The 15,452-nt window shown below is 58.1% G+C and overlaps 3 protein-coding genes across 17 annotated transcripts in view; 1 reads left to right on the top strand and 2 right to left on the bottom strand.

Moving 5' to 3' along the window:
* Nucleotides 1–15,452, top strand: part of LOC306640113 (uncharacterized protein) — a gene marked incomplete at its 5' end in the record, with an annotated part of 34,085 nt that overhangs the window by 259 nt on the left and 18,374 nt on the right. Inside the window, 3 exons of one of the 15 annotated variants that reach the window (XM_079104039.1) lie at nt 2,332–2,420; nt 3,769–3,870; nt 5,435–9,238. In XM_079104039.1, coding sequence (XP_078960165.1) covers nt 2,332–2,420; nt 3,769–3,847 — 168 coding nt within the window. In that variant the 3' untranslated portion in view covers nt 3,848–3,870; nt 5,435–9,238. Of the gene's footprint in view, nt 1–2,027; nt 2,168–2,331; nt 2,455–3,131; nt 3,389–3,711; nt 4,054–5,434; nt 9,239–15,452 lie in introns of those variants that run through there. The other 14 variants (XM_079104037.1, XR_013757750.1, XR_013757751.1 and 11 more) reach the window with 14 other exon arrangements.
* On the bottom strand, nt 921–3,017 carry CDK2AP2 (cyclin dependent kinase 2 associated protein 2). Its single transcript, XM_079104040.1, has 4 exons — nt 2,453–3,017; nt 2,045–2,145; nt 1,825–1,957; nt 921–1,440 (listed from the first exon to the last, which is right to left on the bottom strand). Exons 1-4 carry the CDS (start codon nt 2,532–2,534, stop codon nt 1,373–1,375), a joined length of 384 nt encoding a protein of 127 aa, XP_078960166.1. The 5' UTR covers nt 2,535–3,017; the 3' UTR covers nt 921–1,372.
* Nucleotides 9,439–13,543, bottom strand: LOC306640115 (calcium-binding protein 2; the record flags this gene model as incomplete). Its single annotated transcript, XM_079104041.1, has 7 exons — nt 9,439–9,790; nt 10,383–10,530; nt 10,632–10,741; nt 11,221–11,355; nt 12,232–12,262; nt 12,803–12,961; nt 13,487–13,543. 7 exons carry the CDS (start codon nt 13,541–13,543, stop codon nt 9,765–9,767), a joined length of 666 nt encoding a protein of 221 aa, XP_078960167.1. The 3' UTR covers nt 9,439–9,764.

The following is a 15,452-nucleotide window of genomic DNA, read 5'->3' as shown; positions in this document are numbered from 1 at the left end:
TATTTGCACCCTGGCCCAGCCCTCCTGCGTGCAATGCATGGGTGGAGTTTGATATGGCTGGATCCCAGGCCCGTCCTCCTCAGCTCTCACCCTCTGGAACCTGGGACCCGGGTAGGGGAAATGCTTCCCCAGCAAGGTCTAAGCAGAAGCTGGTGGCTCTGACTCGCTCCCACCTAGGGCTGGGGTTGGAGGGCCTCAGGCCCCCAGGGCCACTCAGCTACACATTCAGGCAGAAGGCTTTGCCAATCTCTGGGCCAGTCCCTTAGTGCCTTAGTGGCACCCCAAAGCCTTCCCACCTATGCTGCTGGGTTCATAAGTCTAGCCAACATGCCACCCAGACCCTGGGGAAAGGCCAAGACACTGAGCGCTAGCTCACAAGACCACACCCTGCCTGGATAAAGGTACTGGGACAGTGGACAGCAGCACCTAGCCAGGTCTCTCCCTCAACTGCTGCCAGCACGTTGGGGAAGGGAAGCATTATGCTGCCTGCGGAGTCAGAGACCGGGTGTCTTCAGAGCCTTCCAGGGCCAACTCAGAGTTGAGGGTGGTGTTAGGGCATTAAAGCGAGTAAGGGAGTGGCTTAAGTGAACTGGCATTTCCACCCTGCCAGGCATCACTGCCAATCCACAGGAAAAGCCCTCTGGGCCCAGGCTGGCCAACAGTGCCTCCAGCTGTGCAGGCAGCCAGGGCCCCCGCCTGCCCCCTGGTGGCACAGCACAAAGGCACAAACTGCTCTCAGCTACTGGAGCTCTGCCCTTTCCACTACTTAAAGCTGGGAAAGCAGAGGGCCAAGGTCAGGGGACAGCAGAGGCAGGCAAAGCCAGCTTCAGCCAGCCTTCTCATTCCTATGCCACCGCTGCCCCTCCTCCTGCCTGGCCCACCCAGGCTTAGCAGAGGAGCAAGACCTAGAAAGGCTAAGCTGAGAGAGCAACTCCAAATCATCCTTTTATTTATATAAAAAGGGAATATTTAGCAAAAGACACACTGAGAAAAGAGTCAATGTGGCCCCAGAGACAAGGCAGGGAGGTGACAGGCCTTCTAAGCTCCTGTTGGGGGAGAAGGAGGCCTGGGACAAAGTGGTGAGAAGTAAGTGCAGTGATGGGGGCCGAGAAAGGAGAAGGCTCCAGTGGGATTGACACTGCTGGCAGGTCTGGGGTACTCGGTGACCTGGCAGCTCACTCTTGCAGGGGGAGGGGCCCAGTTAGTGCTGCCCACTGGAGTGAAAGAAGCTCCCTGGTTCCTGGAGGGCACCCACCAAGGGACAAGACAGGAAGCCCAGGATAGGAAGTGCAACTTGGGGCCAGGGCCAGGGAGAAGCAGGTGCTCTGCAGTGGCCGGAAAGGTCCAGACGCTGAGGCCAAGGTGCTTCCTGTTACGTGCGGGCGTTTCTCTCTGTCTCCGCCAGGCACTCTCTGACCAGGGCCCGAGCATGGATGATGCCTGGGATGGGGATGGGTGGGACAGGGAGGTCACATACAGGATCTCAGTGGCCCTCCGCAGCCCCACCCTGCCCTCCAGAAAAGCCCTCCCTCCCCACCCCACTTTTGTTTCAGCTAGAGAAGCTCAAATCTAAGGAGGGGCTAGATGAGATTACAGGCGTGGCTAATCCTCAAATTAACCCTGTTGAAAGACAAATTCCCAGGCACTTTCCTGGAAGTTGACTCAATTTCAATTCAAACATCTCTTTAGGTAGTGATACTGGCCCTTGTGTAGGTCTGGCTTAAGTGTCCTGTCCTGACTCCAGATGTCAGTCCTTCCCTAAGGTTGAGGGACTGTCCAGTGACTGTCTCCTGGATAGGGCAGGGTGGGCCTGGCCTCACTTACCTCTTTTCAGGCGCTCCATGGCGCTCTTGCTACCAGCATAGGTGGGCCGAATCTCTTTACCCATCTCCTCTATGACCGAAAGCAGGTCCGTGTAGGTGCTCTGGGAGCCCTGCGCACCAGGTGGCTTCATCGCCTATGTCAAAAGAGAATGGGGCCGTGAGGTCAAGTCCCGGATGGGCCTCCAGTCCTCATCCATAAACAAGCCCTTGGCCACACTCACCTGCACATAGCCCATGGAGGGAGGGCCAAAGTCGTTAAATAGTGGTCTGAAAGGGGCAGCGGCTCCTGGCACCGAGCCCGACGGCGATGGGACACTTCCAGCTGCAACAGGCGCGAATAAGAGGTCAGCATGGGCAGGGACGATGCCTCCCAGTTTCCCAAACCCCGGACCGGGTTCACCTGATTCCCTCCAAAGGGACGCTTCATTCCAGCCAGATCAACTTCAGAACACATCCCTCCCCCTGCGCTCCACCTACAAGCCCTTACGTGACCACGCCCACTTCACAGGCCAGCAAACTGAGGCTCAGCGAAACTAGGCGGCAGGCCCAGTATTGCAGAACTCAGGCCGTCTTCTCTTCAAGACCTCGACAGCCCCGGTAGGCGAGCAGGGGTGGAGTTAGATCCTCACCTGTAGGTACCGGGGTGCCTGGCCCAGGGGTGCTGGAGCCGGGGGTGCTGCTGGGGGCGGGAGCGATAGGTTTGTAGGACATCCCCAACTCCTGGGTGCGACGGACGCAAGCCGGCCGCTCCTCGGGGGTTGGCTGCCGGGCCGCTCAGCCGCGCTCTGATTGGCAGACGGGTTGCACGCCCCTGGTAAATAGAGCTCCGGCCGGAAGGGTGGGAGGGCACGCAAGCCCCTCACTCCCGATTGGCAGCGCTAAGGACGTCACTCGAGCCTCCTCATTGGCCGAGGCCTGCCCCCGCAGGTCGCAACTACCGCCGATTGGTTTGCGCCTCCGGACCTCGCACCTGTCTGCTCCGGATTGGGCGGTGGCTGCCGCCCTCAGCAATTGGCGAGTTCGCGGCCCGGGCCGGCGCGCTCTCAATCCGATTAGTCCCAAGGCCCGAGAGGCGGGGCCTCGGAAGCGGGACCCGGTCCCGGCAGCCGCGGTTCGCGCCGAGGGGGTCTTCTCGGGCGCGGGCGCCGCCCTCCTGCCTTGCTCGCGCTGCCTTGCGCGTCCGTTCCGCGCCGCCCAGTCTCGGTCCGACCGGAGCTGCGGTCGCCGCCGTCGCGCGCGCCTTCCCTTCTCTCCGGGTGCCGAAGGACGCGGGGCTTTGACGTTCCGAGCCCTGCGCCCCACCCCGCGCGCTTTTACGTCACCTTTCCCCGGTTCAGCACCCGTTCTGCGGTCTGCGCATGCGCCCGCCTCAGGCCTTCTTTTGTTCCCATGGCAACGGGTCCCTCTCCAACGCCGCCTCTCGCGGCTCTTCTCGGGATTGGTGGGTTCTCAGGTCCAGGCTGCTGTTAGGTCCGAGGGCGGCCTCAAAGACCCCTCACCCCGCACCCCAGAGGCCCGCGCCTCTTCCTCGGACGGTGACAAAGCCGTAGCAGTTAACCTTCATTGTATGCCTACTGTGTGCCGGGCTCTGGGCCGAGGGGATGAGCAAGTCCACCGGCGGGATCCCCGGGCAAGCTGCTCGCCTCAGCATGCCTCGGTTTCCCCATCTGTATGGGGGGTTGTGTAGATAAAACGAGTATTTATTAAGGCGCTTGTTTTATTCCCTTTTTCCCTTATCCATTCCTGTTCCCTCCCCGTCAAATCCTACCCTCCCAAGCCTGGATCTCACTCAGACCCTTCTGCAGCCGCTAAGTCAGCTCCTCCCCAAACCTCCCTGGCCTTGTGCATCCTTCATGCCCCTTTCTGTGCAGCTTTTCTTCTTCCCCAGGACGAGCGTTCCTTCATCTATCCGGCAAACATTTTCTGACTCCCTCCTCCATGCCAGGCTTTGTCCTGAACGAAGATACAGAAATGAACTGGCCACGGCCTCCGACCTCCGGGATCTCCTATTTTGCGGGGACTGAAGGAAGCAAAGACACACATTGCAGTAAGGCTGGTCACAGTGGCGACCAGGACGGGGTGCATTGGAATTTAAAGGAACCTGCCTAGTGACATCACAGAAATCTTCCCAGGGGAGATGGCATTTGAGTGGGTGAAGTGGGAGCAGAGACTGAGGGTGGCATTCCGGGTAGAGGAACCGTGGTGTGGGAAGATCAGAGCTGGAGTGATTGAGGAACAAGTCAGTTTTCCCTGGAGGGTTAATTGGGAACTGGGAAGAGAAGTAGAGATAACAGTGCGCTCCTGTGTAAGGGAGCCAGCTCATCTCCTGCCCAGTGCTTCCCTACCTTCAGCCACTGGTGAAACTCCCTCAGGGGCCTTGCTGTCTAGCTGATGTTTCCTTTAAATGAACTCACTTTTTAAAAACCTCAAAAAGGAAAAGCAGCAATGGGCGGCGGGTGAAGAAGGGCCCCTGGTGAATCCTCCTCCTCTGGGAATCACCAAGCCCCCCACTCCAGTTCCAAACCTTAGTCTTTCCTGTTTTCTCTGTTGCTCCTCATATTAGTCTGTCGGGATTGATGAATACACAGACAAAACAAAATAAACCACCCCCACTGGGTGGTTCAAACAGAAATTTATTTTCTCATAGTTTTGGAGATTGAAAGTCCAAATTTAGGCCATTGTCATGTTGGGTTTCTGAAGACTGTTCTGTCCTCATATGGCCTTTCCTTGGTGCAGGGAGAAAGAGTGAGCTCTCTGCCATCTCTTCTTATAAAGACAGTATTTTTATCGGAGCCCCATTCTATGATCTCATTTAACCTTAATTACTTCCTTAGAGGCCCATCTCCAATTCAGCCACATTGGGGATTAGGGCTACAGCATATGAACTTCGGGGACATTCAGTCCTTAACACCCATGTTTGGGAAAGAGGGTGGGCTTGGGAGGTGAGGCGGGGCTGAACCTAGTACTGGAGTGGTTTTAGATGTCTCTGCTTAGAGGCTGGGCTGAGTGACAGGAGGAGCAGAGTTCTCTGAGGGAGATTGGAGGTGAACACTGTGACCTGGCCCAGAGAGAAGACCCTGTCCACCTGGGGGGAGATAGTGCACGTCTCTTGGCCAGTGGTTCAGGGGTTCCCCTCTCCTATCAGCCACTCTCCTGCATTTTTGGAAACATTCAGCATGACAACCTCCAAATCAGAAGCTAAAACAGCAAAAATGTATTTTTGAGGCCACAGGCTCAGTTTAGCCTGTACATGGGTTTGTTGGCCTTTTCAGTGATCTAAAACTTTATAGTCGTGGCCAACATTGTATCCCTGCATAATTCTTTCGATTTACTACATATTGGAAAAGTTTCATAGAACAGCAAATGGATAAACGGCCAGAGAAGCCATGGCACCCTTGTCAGAATGGCGCAGATCCAAAGCTGACCGACTGCTGGCAGGGACACGAAGCCGTGGGAGCTCTTGTTTATGTTCAGTGGAAGTGTGGAATGGTATAGCTGCCTGAGAAGATGGGTTGGCAGTTTCTTCCAAGATTAAATACACTCTTACTCTGATCCAGCAATTGTGTGCCTGCTTATTAGCCCAACTAATTTGAAAATATATGTCCCCACAGACACGTGCACGTGAATGTACGTAGCAGTTTTAAAATCTCCAAATCTGGAGGCATCCTTTGCGCTAGTCAGCTTCCGATCACTGACCAAATACCTGAGACAATCAACTTTGAGGGAGAAAAGATTCATTTTGTCTCATGGTTTCAGAGGTTTCAGTCCATGGTTACTTGGTGTTTAAGTACATCATGACTGGGCACATCTATGTGTTAGAGGAGGCTGGTTGGTGTCATGGTGGCTGGAAAGTGATCAGAGAGGGGCCAGTGTCCTGTTGTCCCTTCCAGGACACACCCCCAGTGACGAATCTTCCCCCACCAGGCCCTGCCTCCTGAAGGCCCCACCACCTCCCAATGGCACCACTGGCTGGGGACCACTCCTAACATGGCCTTTGGAAGACATTAAGCATTCACAGCATAACATCTTTGATAGTTGAATGGGTAAAAGAACTGTGATAGAGCCATTCAATGGAATATCATTCAGTCATGAAAGAAATCACTTTTATCACCATAAAAAGACAAAGATAAATGTGTGTGTGTGTGTGTGTTTGTGTGTGGTGCTGGATTTGAACCCAGAGCCTATGCACACCGTGCAAGCACTTTCCCACTCATCGACATCCTCAGCCCCATAAATCTAAAATATGTATTGCTAAGTGAAAGAAGCCAGTCTGATAAAGCCACATACTGTGAAATTCCAATTGTAGAAGATCCTGGAAAGGGGAAAACTGTAGAGAACATTCACAGATCACTGGTTGCCAGCTGGGGTGGGGAGGTAACATTGCATAGGGGAAGAATAGGGCATTTTTTTAAGGGAGTGAAACTATTCTGTATGGTATTATAATGGTGAAGAGAAGACAATAAGTATTTGTCACTGAGTGAACTCTAATAGATGTAATGTTAAACAATCATCTAGGAGGTCTGTGGAGCCCAGGATGCAAAATAGAGGTGTGACTAAAGTATCACAAATGTACAAGGGAACCTCACCGAGGTGGGTGGGGAACAGGTGCTGGCGTGGAAGTGAGTGGAATCTGGGAGGCTGAGGGCAGAGGGAGCTGCACCTGCGCACTGGGGTCCCGCTGAAAAGTGTTCCCGGCAGGGCTGTAGCTGACTGTAGGCCAGTACACGTGGGTGTCGGGCAACCCAGCCAGTGGAAGCTGGGTGGAGGGAGTCAGGCTCTCCCTGGCATGAGAAGCCACAGGTAAGCAAGGGGAGAGGCTGGCAGGATCCATGTGAAGTGGGCCCTGCAGAGGCATAGTGTGAACTCCTGAGGAGCTTAATATAGAGCCAGTTGCTTTCATTCTGTACCACCCCAGTTCTCCTCCTCCAGCTGAGAGGGCGAGGACAATCGGCAGGCACCCCCAGCCCAGTAGCAGCGGGCGGGTTGTGGCCAGATCTTGAATTCTAATGCCATTCTCTGGAAATATGAGCCCGAGCTCCTTGGAGAAGTGGCTAGCTTGAGGACTCAGGCAGGAGATACACAAGATGGAAGTAAGAAAGTGCTAACGGACACACACACACAGCGGGGTATGACAGGGCCACAGGAGTTAGCTAGAGAGCCGGTGGGTCCCTACCCTTCTTTATGCAAATTATTTTGTTGGATTATTGTATATTTATTGTACATATCAATGAATTTCAGTATATTTCAACAAATGTGTATGGCATGCACAAATCAGGATAGTTAGCATTTCCCTCTCCTTCTCATTTCTTTTTCTTTTCTTTTTGGTAGCGAGTGTTGAACCCAGGGGCACTTAACCACTGAGCCACATCCTTAGCCCATTTTATTTATTATTTTGAGACAGGGTCTTGCTACATTGCTGAGGCTGGCCTCAAATTTGCTATCCTTCTGTCTCAGCCTCCCGAGTTGCTGAGATTACAGGCAGGCGCCTTGTGCCTGGCTCCTCCTCATTTCCTTGTTTGGATTTTCATAGGCTAACGATAGGTTATCAGTGAGCTACAGCCAGCCCATGTACTGCAGGACATCAGAATGCACGTCTTCTAACTGTGCTTGATACCCATGGTCCAACCTCCCTTTAGCCCCTCTCCCCCACAGCATATCTGACTTTTTATCTACCTACCTATCCATTCACTGATTGATGACAGATGTCTGCCTGTCTGTCCTTTTGGTTCTCTTTCTCTAGAGGATGCTAAATGTGGAGACTTGGTACTGTTTTCTCCAAGCCTGGAGCTATTTTAAAATACATGTGGGCATAATATTTGACCTGTCTGATGGTTACCAAGTATATACGTGTGTACCTGCGTACACACACACAAGGCCATGTACACTCAGCTGTACATCTAGGATTTACACACCTACTGAATGCATGCTACACTCAAAATACTTAAAGTGGGTTTAATGTAAACCTCTGAATTCACAGTGTTTGGAAAATCAGATCAGATAGCTCAGGCCTGCTCCAGTTGGTGACTGACAGTGGGAAGGGGCCCTTGGCTCACCCTGGTCTCAGCTGCCTGCTGTTCCTTGCCTGGTTCTGACCCTTGCTCCAGCTGTTGTCTGTTGAGACTTTCTGGACTAAAGCCCTTTTGGGGGGCAGGTGTGAGGTTTGAGGGAGCTGTGGGCACTTCTGTGTAGCAGATACAGGGAACCAGATGAAGACTGCTCTAAGTGCCTCTATGGCCCAACTGCAGGGCCTGCCAGACTGAGCCTGAGTGGGTGCTGCTCTCCCCTGGCTCCTGTCCATCACCATGCCCAGCTCCTGCAGGGACACCTTGGGCAGTGATGCCATCTGTGCCAGCTGTGAGGCTCCCTGAGAAGCCACTGGCAGGGACAACTTACCCTCATCCCCAGGCCGCCAGGTTGGCAGGAGGGATCGCCTAATTGAGGATTAAGGATTAATTGGGATCTGTCAGGAGAGTGGTGCTGGGGCAGCTGCAGCCAGCCCTGGCACCTCAGCCTCCATGCTTTGGGCTGGGCAGGGCACTGGTGACTGCCTGCTCTGTCCCAGGGTCGTGGTGTATGAGCCAGGGCACCGAGAACGCCCAGCCCTTGATCAAGAAGGCTGGGGCCTGTCCCCCCTCAGCAGACCAGGTCTTTCCTGCAGCTAGAAGAGGCTGAGCTCTGTCCTGGGAGCACCCTTTCCTGCCCTGTCCTAGGCTGAGATCTGTCCCAGGGCCCTTCCCTGGTTGGCAGTGTGGCTTTAGAGTCCCTGGCCTGGATGTGAGCGTGCCACCTTCCTTCGTCACCACGGTGTGTCCCTTGCCCTCCTGAGCCCTCTGGTCCAGGCAAAGGAGCTGGGTGGTTCTGAGCGCAATGGGGAGTCATGGCAAAAGGATGAACGGGATGTGGCAAAAGACGAGTAGCATTTTGGGAAGAACAATCCAGCAGAGTGTGGCAGAGAGGGCAGGGGCTGCTCCACCCCCGATCTGGAATGGAATTCCAAGATCCACACCGAAGCTGCCCTAGGGCACGCTGGCAGGAGAGCCTCCCGGAGACCCTGCCCCTGGGGAGGGAGCAGGTCTGCGGGGACCAGCGGGCCTTTTGCCCTTCCTGTTCTTGCAGCGCCAGGCGCCATCCTGGAAGAGGCAGATCCGGCCTCTCAGCTGCCTCTGTTTGGAAAGTGTGGCTCTGAAGCGAGGTGGGGGGCAGGCTTGGAGGGAGGCGTGTGGGACCCCCAGGGGCGGAGCTGAGAGGCGCTAGGGACATCAGGAAGCAGGCCTGGCGGAGAGGAGAGCCCCCACTGCAGGCAGGTCTGGCCCTGCCTTGGCCCAGCAGAGACCGCTCATAGCAAGACTGCCCGTCAGAGGCTCCTGCGTTAGGCGGACGTGTCCAGGTCCAGGTCCCCTCCCTCTGCTCGGTCAGGGACCACCAGCCCAGCCCCTCCGTCAGCTCCCTCGCCCTGGAGGGGACCTCTGAGCGCCCAAGCTGCTGCCGGAGCACAGGCTCAGCTTGTGTGGCGCCGCCCCGCGGGAGCCCCTCTCCGCACCAGCGATTTGCAGAAGCGGGTTGGGTTCACCAGACCATCCTGGGATCTGGAGAGCACGAAGGACCCGCCCACCAGACCATCCTGGGATCCGGAGAGCACAAAGGACCCGCCCACCTGCAGCTCCCCAGCAAGGGGGTGTGGCCCAGGAGGATGGCCCCGACTGGAGTCTCTGGGCCAAACCCTGGGGCCCCCAGGATAGGCAAGTGAGGGGTCAGAGCCATCTCCTCGGGCTTGAAGGGTTTTTATTGTCGGAAGTGGAGCTGGGGTGAGGGCTGATGGCGGATGAGGGCACCGCACAGGAGGGAGCCTGGAGCAGCTATCCACCCGCACCTCAGGGACCTGCCGGCGGGCAGGGGCTGTGGTCCTCAGTCCTGTCTGCTGCCTCTGGCTTCTGCACAGGCTCAGCGAGACATCATTCGCACAAATTCTGCCAGGGCAAAGTCATGGTTTTAGTCCATCCTCCTGACCCTGCCATGGGTGAGGCCAATGGGCCTACCTTGGGGTGGGCCAGAGTGGGGAGCCCCTGGATCAGACAGGGAATAGGCCTCAGGAAGGACCAGGAACAGGAAACTTTGTCTTATGGACAAAAAAAAAAAAAAAAAAAAAAAAAAAAAAAATCCTTGTAACTGAACCTTTTTTCACTTTTGCTTTGACCACTAGGAAGCTCAGGAGCAAATTTGGGGATTGCATTTTTATATAGTAATTTTCCTTGGCTTCTGATTATGCAATCTTTGTTTTTCCTTTATATGGAAAGAATTCGATTCAAGATCAACTGCCCAGGTTTTGACCTTGGCTCCCTTTGTTTCTTTGGCTGAACACCTAAGCTTTCCTGAGAGCCGGCTTTCTTCTCCTGCCTACCGGGATAAAGTGAGTCCCCTCCTCCAGGGTCCTCAGCGATCATTAACTAGGAAAGGACACAGCCGTGCTCAGCACAGGGTCTGCACACTGCGATGGCACTCGCTCGGCCTCTGTCTCTCGGGAACCTTGCAGGGCCTGCGCTGCTGAGCCTGGCGTGATACCTTCGAAGTCCACCAGGCCGTCTCCGTTGAGGTCGATGTCCTGCAGGATCTCGTCCACCTCCCGCTGGCTGAGGCGCTCCCCCAGCAGGACCTTGAGGGCCGCCCGGAGCTCCCCCACGCTGATGCAGCCATCCCCGTTGGTGTCGAACTGTGGCGTGGGGCCATGGCAGGGGTCACTGACGGCCTGCCCCCTCCGCCTCTGATGGGCAGCCGTGCCCAGCCTGCCCAGCCCACCCAGCCCCGGCGCACCTCCCGGAAGGCATCCCGCAGCTCCCGGACACCGATCATGTCAGCTGTCTCTGCCAGCAGCTTGGGGCCCATCAGCTCCACAAAGTCCTCGAAGTCCACCTTCCCACCACCTGGGGGTCATGCCCACCTGTCAGAGACCCCAGCCTGGCAGCTGGCCCTCCCTCTGCCCCGACCCTCTCCCCGGCCTCATAAAAGGGCCCTTCCCTCCCTCTGCACCTGGGCCATCTATTTCCTGAGGGAATAACCCTCCAAAGAAGGCATGGCGTAGGCCAAGAGGAAGACCGCTGGTTTAGAACTTGCTGGCGCTTTCCTCGACCTTCCTAAGTTGGGCCCCCCGTCTTGCCTCCGATGAGCTCGCTCTACAGTCTTAGACCCTCTTCCCTTATCTGCAAAGGGGGAGTCCATGGCCTTGCCCCGCCTCTCATGGAGGATGGCGAGATTCCTGGGAGGCAGAAAGCTGCCTTCAGAATGACCCAGCCCCTGGGCTCTGGGGGCAGCCTGTGTGGTCACCTAGCGCCCGATCACCAGCTTTCCTGGTCCTGGCCAGGGCATCTGAGAACTAGGGATGGGGCAGGTTTGAAGCACATACTGATTTGCTGTGAGATCTCGATGAGCTCCATCTCAGTGGGCATGTAGCCCAGGGTCCGCATGCAGGCACCCAGCTCCCGGTAGCCGATGTAGCCATCCCGGTCTCGGTCAAACTCCTGGAAGGCAGCCTGCAGCTCTGCCGGGCAGGGTGGGGTTAGTCCTTCCCTCGCTCCCCACTGGATCCTGGCCTGGATCAGTCCCTTCTACTCCCCTTTGTCCAACCACTCCCTTCTTCTAAATATCAGTTCCTGTTTGCTGCGTCAGGACCTTCGCCTATGCTGTTTTTTAAAAATTTGTTCTTTCGGTGAATATTAAAGGAGCATCTTTTATGTACCAGGCTCTGCTCTAGGCACTGGGGATATGGCAGTGAATTAAAAAAAAAAAGGAAGTGCCAGGCATGGTGGCACACACCTATAATCCCAGTGACTCAGGAGGCTGAGGCAGGAGGATCACAAGTTTGAGACCAGCCTCAGTAACTTAGGAAAACCCTGTCTCAAAATAAAAATAAAAAAGGGGATGTAGCTCAATAGTACAGCACACTGGGTTCAATGCCCAGTACCAAATAAAAAGTAAATTAAATCAAATTTAAAAAGGGTTGGGGGTGTAGATCAGTGGTTGAGAAAGGAAGGAAGGGAAGGAGGAAGGAGGGAAGAAGGGAAGGAAGAAGTAGACCAACTCCTGACCTCGGGAGGGCCCTGCTCTGGAACGCTCTGCTCCAGATCCTAGAGCTCAGCACAGGCTCAGGCCCATGTGGGCACCCTGGAGGTGGGGCAGGGTGGACGAATGTGCAACAGGCCCTGGCCTCTGGGGAGAGACCAGGGAGCTAACAGCTAGAGAGGGAGGGTCTGCCACCCTCCCTGCCCAGTCTGGTCCCTGTTTCCTCAAAACTGTCCCCACGGCCTTCTTCCTGCTGCTAGGTCCCCCTGGAGACCGCTGAGGCCCCCACCTGGTGCCCCCGCCCTGTGTACCCCCAGGCCCCCTCCTGAGAACTGGCCCTTCTCAAACCCTTTACCTTCAATCTCCTCGGGCCGCAGCTCCCGGTCCTGGGGGACACAGATGGGTCAGCTTCCCTGGACCACCCAGGCTGCTGCCATCCTTCCTGCCCCTGGGGTCCCTCCCAGGCTCAGCCCACAACACGCATGGGACCTCTTGGTGCCCCTCCCTGCCACCCACCCAGGCCGCACCTGGGGCCTCCCTACGTCACACCCTGTTCTGGGGACTCCTTGGAGCAGGGGTGGATCGGGTAGAGCCTGTGGTGTGCCCCTGCTGGCATCAGGTCACTGTGTGTCTTCTCTCGTCCCCCTCCTGAGGGCCCTGCCGCTGGCCGGGCTGGTCCCTGGACGGCCACCCTTCCTCCTCGCTCCCTTCCTTCTCCTTGCTTTTCTTCCCAGCCCTGGGGCGGCTGTTCTCTGGGCCCCATACCCCTCCTGCCGGCTCTGCTCCCAAGTCCCTCTTCTCTGCTCCTGGAATCACCCTCTGCCCCCACCCCACCCGCGTGCTGTGCGTTTGCTCGGATGTCACCCCGCATCCTCTCTCCGTTCCCAGCCAAGGGTGGCGGGCTGCTGGGCAGTGGCCGTACATACGAGTTGGGTGGCGGCGATGCTGGGCCGAAGGAAGATGCAGGCCGGCCCCACCAGACTGCCGAGCACCGAGTAGCCCTGGGCACTGCAGGGCTCCTCCGGACTGGGGCCGGGGCTGGGCAGGGAGCTCCCCAGGGGGGAGCCGGGCCACTGCCAGGGGTCCTGCAGCAGAGCCAGCCATGAGCCGGGGCAGTGGCCAGATGGCTCGTCCCCAAGCCTCCTGTTGGCCGCTTCTCTCTGGAACCCAGTGCTGGGCCCTGGGTGGGGGCTCGGGGTGCGCAGGAGGCTCGCCCTTGAACCCGCTTGGCTGGGCAGGTCTGTCCCTAGCTGTTCGGTTGGGCAGACTGAGGCCCCAGGAAAGGCAGGGGACTTGACCAGGGCCCCTGAGGGATGAGTGGCAGATCAAACCCGGGTCCCAGCTCTGTGGCGTCCTGGCCACCCCTGGCTGGCGGAGAGCAGGGGCCACAGCAGGGGCCAGCAGCAGGGTGAGGCTCAGCTCATGGGGGGGAACCGACAGCCTGTGTGAGCAAGACCAGGGAGGGCCAAGTCTGGGTCACCCAGGAGAAAATGTCCCTCGAGGATGGTGAGCAAACAGCCCCTCGGTCCCTACCTCTAGCCCCTGCCCGCCAGCTGAGCCTTCAGGGCTTCCCGGGCTCCTGACCCGGTCTCTCCCCCTCGGCCTCCTACCTTAGGCCCCCGGCGCCGGGGCCGCTTGGCACAGTTCCCCATGGGCTCCCGAACCATGCCAGGCCTGTGTCCCGGGCGGGTGCTGCGGGTGCTGCGGCCGCTCCCAGCAAGAGCCGGAGCGTGCAGGGATTTTCCCAGGGTTTTGTGGGGAAGATTGGGGCGGGTGGGCAGGCGGGCGGCCCTGGGCCCGGGGCTCGGGTCCTAATCCAGGATTATCTCTGAGCATCTCCCTGGGCGAGGGGGGCCACTTGGGCCCCAGGGCCCCTGGAAGGCGCAGCCTCACTCTGCTTGCCTTGAGGGTCTTCAGACCCCCTTCCCGGCCCCCGTCTCTTCTCCCACCTGCCCCTGACCTCTCCCATCAGGAGAGGGTTCGTGTCTTCAGGGATCTGGGGGGAGGAAGCAGGCTCCCAGGAGCCAGGGCTGCCGGGCACCCTCTCCCTCAGGACGGGTGGGTTGAACATGGTGGGCCTCCCCACTCAGAAAGAGGAGGATGCCTTGGCCCCACCCAGCAAGCCCCTGTCCCCTGCTGCGGGACCCGCTCCTCTCCCAGAGAGCCGCTGGCCTGCCTGCCTTGGTGCCCTCGCCTGGGCCTGGATCAGCCCTGGCCCTTGTCACAGGAGCCCAAGGGGCTGACTGAGTGCTAGGGATGGCGGCTCGGAGTGATCGGAGGTGGTGGGGCTCCCCCTGGCCTGGGCTGACTGACCCACCCTCTGTCCATGTGCGTGTCCTGGGTCTCTTCCTGTCCACGTGCCCTGGCCCTGGGTCTGCTCTACAGGGATCTCTGTTGAGGTGGGGGTCCCTGCTGTTCCCTCACAGCCCCCTTACCTGCCCGTAGGCTGCCTGCACCTGGGCCTCAAGCTCCCGCAGGAGTGCCTTCCTGCTGGCTGCTGGGCTGGCAGGGGACTGGCTGGGCCCTGGAGCGCCTGCAGGGGGGCTGGGGTCCGCCGAAGTGGTGCTGCTGTCTGCGGGGCCCTGGGGCAGGGCCATGGCATGAGGCTGGGCACCTCCTCGGGGCCTTGCTGTCTCCTGGTCCTGTGGGCGGGTGGCTGGGTGGACAGCTGTGGGTGTGGCTCCCCGCCATCCTCCCTCCATGGCTAGTAGAGCCCCTGCCTCAGGAGCCCCCGACTTCCTCCACAGCCCCCACAGCCCTGGTGGCCTGGCACAGCCCCTCCCTGGCATGCTGGCCTTCTGCCCTGTTGCCCACATCCAGGCCTCAGGCCGGCTGCACCCTGGGACTCTACCAGGGGCCCCCTGCAGGCCTGGGTCACTTGCCTTCCCATCTGACTTTGGCCCCCTTCTCCTGCATGTCCTGCGTCCACCCCTCTAGCCCAGGGTCCCCGGCACACCTTCCCTGCCCTGGGTCACACTCACCCCACCTCCAGTCCCTGCCACCATCTCTGGGTCCCCCTGCAGTCTCTGTGGCCTCCCTCCCCTGCTGACCCATAGCCCGCTGCTCCTCCAGGTGAAGCAGGGCAGCGGGCCGGGCAGCTCCTCCGCCACCTGGGCCCCCACGCCCTCCCAGCCCACTCACCCCTCAGGCCCGTCTGCTCCTTGAATCCCAGAATGAGGTCAGTCACCCTGCCCTGCTGCAGGCCCTTCATGATTTATTCACCTGTCCCTGCGCCAGCCTTTGTCTGAGGGAACCAGATCCCACCTGGTGTCTGCCACCTGAGCTGGTGGCTCTGCCTCTGTCACCTTGCTGGCCATCCATTCATGTGTTCCCTCTGCAGATGTCGGAGGCCCGCTGGGATCCAGCGTTGGGCCCGCAGTGAGGGCCACGTGCTAGACCCCACCTGTCCTGAGGGCCTTGCTCTCAGACACCTCCCACCCAGAGGGCCACCAGGTAGTCTCCCTGTGCTTGGGGACACTGGCCACCCCTCAGGGAGGCATTGTGGAGGAGGCGAAGGGAGGGGAGTTCTCTAGACATCCACCACCAAGGTCTAACCCTGGCCTGGTCCTGGGTAAG

Source organism: Sciurus vulgaris, assembly GCF_902686455.1.
Source record: "Sciurus vulgaris genome assembly, chromosome: 11".
Taxonomy (NCBI): domain Eukaryota; kingdom Metazoa; phylum Chordata; class Mammalia; order Rodentia; family Sciuridae; genus Sciurus; species Sciurus vulgaris.
The sequence above is the reverse complement of the archived record's forward strand: the minus strand, read 5'-3'. Positions and strand labels throughout refer to the sequence as shown.

Bases quoted from the DNA above. Each gene is read 5' to 3' on its own strand.
- CDK2AP2 (XM_079104040.1), bottom strand. From the start codon at position 2,534: ATGTCCTACAAACCTATCGCTCCCGCCCCCAGCAGCACCCCCGGCTCC. The intron at 2,146-2,452 runs GTGAGGATCTAA...CGCCTGTTGCAG, and splicing joins AGGCACCCCGGTACCTACAG to CTGGAAGTGTCCCATCGCCG. The intron at 1,958-2,044 runs GTGAGTGTGGCC...CTTTTGACATAG, and splicing joins CCTCCATGGGCTATGTGCAG to GCGATGAAGCCACCTGGTGC.